This window comes from Anneissia japonica, unplaced genomic scaffold, assembly GCF_011630105.1.
Source record: "Anneissia japonica isolate Jap-2015-1 unplaced genomic scaffold, ASM1163010v1 scaffold288038_len354873_cov157, whole genome shotgun sequence".
NCBI lineage: Eukaryota > Metazoa > Echinodermata > Crinoidea > Comatulida > Comatulidae > Anneissia > Anneissia japonica.
Window position 1 is genome coordinate 231,558 of NW_022716266.1, and position 2,902 is coordinate 234,459.

The 2,902-nt window shown below is 39.4% G+C and overlaps 1 protein-coding gene across 1 annotated transcript; it reads right to left on the minus strand.

The window, feature by feature from the left end:
• Positions 1-518: 518 nt before the first annotated feature.
• On the minus strand, positions 519-1,112 carry LOC117109664 (uncharacterized protein K02A2.6-like). Its single transcript, XM_033252047.1, has one exon. The coding sequence runs from the start codon at positions 1,110-1,112 to the stop codon at positions 519-521; it is 594 nt and encodes a 197-aa protein (XP_033107938.1).
• Between the last annotated feature and the right edge of the window lie 1,790 nt (positions 1,113-2,902).

Genomic DNA, 2,902 nt, shown 5'->3' on the forward strand with positions numbered 1-2,902 from the left:
ATCCGATACTAGTTGCGCGTACAGCCGTCAATTATTAGTCTATGCGTGCCATTCGTTTTATGGTGTTAGTATTTATTTTATTAATTTTGGGTACTTCGCAATGTCTGTTACATTTGATTTTTTTTTACCGCGAGCTTGTTAAATGCTTCTATAAACTGCAAATTGATTTGTGGAAATTTACCAAGAAAATAAAAAGTTATAGCAATTCAAATTTTACGAATTTTATAAAATTTCATGTTCTTATGTAAACATGGCAACTAACACGCGCGTGGGTAAATCGTCACGTACGCTGACGGTTTATAATCTGGTTGCTATGGTTTTTGTGACGTTCAGCGTGTAGGGACGCACGTGCGCCTAGAATGTCGATGCCAGAGTTATAACCTTTGATGTCCCGAGATGTGCGTCCTTTTGTTGAATTACCTTGGATCAACTTTGAATCCGTCGCTAGATAGAACATGTCCCATATATATACGCTTGTATTCCAACTTGTCGTAGTTTAGTTTGATATCACGTTCTTTTCATCGTTGCATGAATTCGCTTAGATTCGCATCATGATCGCGATTCGCGTCATCGAGTGTGTCACCGCGTCCAGTGATCAAGATGTCATCGGCAATTATGAATACTCCATCGAAACCTTCTAAATTTTGGTCTAGTTTCTGTTGGAAAATCTCTGGGGCAGGACTGATGCCAAATGGCATTCTGTTGTAGCGATATCGGCCCCAATGCGTCTGGAAGTTCGTGAGGTAAGATGACTCTGTGTCTAGTTCGCACTGTAGGAATCCATCTTTGCAATCTGCTTTAGAAAAGACCTTCACGTTCGATATATGTGACAAAATGTCGTCGATCACAGGAAGCGGATAGTGTCCACGTTTCAAAGCAGTGTTTAAATGTTGGGGATCAATACATATCCTGTTTTTCCCATTCGATTTGTGGACAACGACTAATGACGATACCCAGTCTGTTGGTTCAATAACCTTTGTAATGATTTGACGTGTTTCCAAACGAGCGAGTTCATTCTTGAGCGTTTGTTTTATCGCTACTGGAACGCGTCGCGGCGGCATTGCCGTTGGTGTTGCAGTTTCGTTTGTTTCGAGGTGGACAGTTCCCGGCATGTGTCCAAGTCCATTAAACACTATGTTCTATGTTCATATGCTATGTTCTCGTGCTGAACCTTTTTCAGTTGAAGTTCTTGAGCACTACGCGATCCAATCAATGGTTCACTTTGGCCCTCGATTATCACAAAAGGCACAGTGTACTTTCTATTGTTCTTAGGATTTACAAGTGGCACTTTACAAACTCTTAGAACGGGAATAGTTGCATGGTTATCATGTGAGAGCGTCTTCTTTGACTCTTCTATCTTTAAGTCTTTAGATATATATTTACGTGGTAGAACGTTGCATGTTGTACCACAGTCTACTTGCATTTTAACTTGTTAATCAGGAAAGTTGCCATGATCTTCTTTGGAATTGATTTGACATCATTGTCCTCTATTTTATTAGGCCTAATTACATCTATTGTCATGACTTCAAAGTCAGACTCATCACTATATGTCTTCATATAAGGCATGAACTCTATGCTTACCCTTATGCTTTGGTCTATGTTGTGACTTCTGTCTCGACCCACTAATTCTGCATTTGTTAGCAAAGTGGTTCTGTTTGCCACAGCTTGAACAGGTTTTGCCATATGCAGGGTATTTAGTTTTAGTGAGTTCATGTGCTTTTCCACAATATCTACAGTTGTTTGTGAAATCTTTGCTCGAGTGATCCTTTTTCGTTGATCGTGACTTTTGATTAACAGCTTTGCCTTCCTCTGAGTCTGTGCATGTTACATTATGCGCAGTAGTGTTCGTAGCTTTTATGTGCTTTCGCAGCTTTACAAAGCGAAATACATTTGTCTAGAGTTAGACTTGCTTCCTGAAGTAGTCGTTTACGAAGTGCATTGTCTGATATTCCACATATAATGCGGTCACAAATGAAATCATCGCTTAAATTTCCAAAATTGCATGACGATGCTAGCTCTCTCATTTTGACTAATTATGTATCAAAACTATCATCTGCTTGTACGCAATTATTAAACTTGTATCTTTCATAAATTATGTTTGTTTTTCCTTTGCAATGTTCTTCCCAGAGTGTCAAAATAACTTCTAGTTTTTGTCTATCCTCATCGGATTTATATGGAAGGTTATTATGTATTTCAAGTGCATCTCTACCGATTGCAGTGATGAAGGTTGCAACTCGAAACTTGTCAGATTTATCATCAATATGTGTGACAATTTCATAGCTGTCCCACATCTGTTTAATTTTTTCCAATTAGTTCTTAAATCACCAGTCACCTTCAATAGTGGTGGAAGAGGTATGTGCGCTGGAGTGGTACTATTAGCAGTGGTCATGATAGCTCACTACAAATTATCAATGTCAACCAGTGTAAGCAGACAGTAATTTTGGCCGGTCAGTAATGTACACAATCAAGTTCGAATAATCCAAACAATTACTAACAAAATGTTTACTCAAAGGTATTTCTAGTGAATAACTTTTGAACCAGTTTAAAGAGTAGTATAGCGTGTGCTACATCCACTGTACTCTGCTAATTATAATTACTCTTAGAAATGTAACTGACCTGCTGTCGAGTTTACTGCTGCTTGAAGTTCGTATCCTAGATAAATACGCACCCTTGCTTGCTTGTCGTATTCCAGGCTACGTGCGTACGATGAATTTCCACAAAGATACTAGAAATACAAGATAGAGTTCTCGCATTGTAAAAATGAGGCGGAAGTCGTGCCCAACGTAGGCGGCGCCCTTCTTTTTAACCATGCAAGTTTCCTATACTTCGTGCCCAACGTACAGGGCGCCCTTCTGTTGCTAAGTATATCCAGACGCAAAAGGCGCCCTTCCTTTTCCACTAA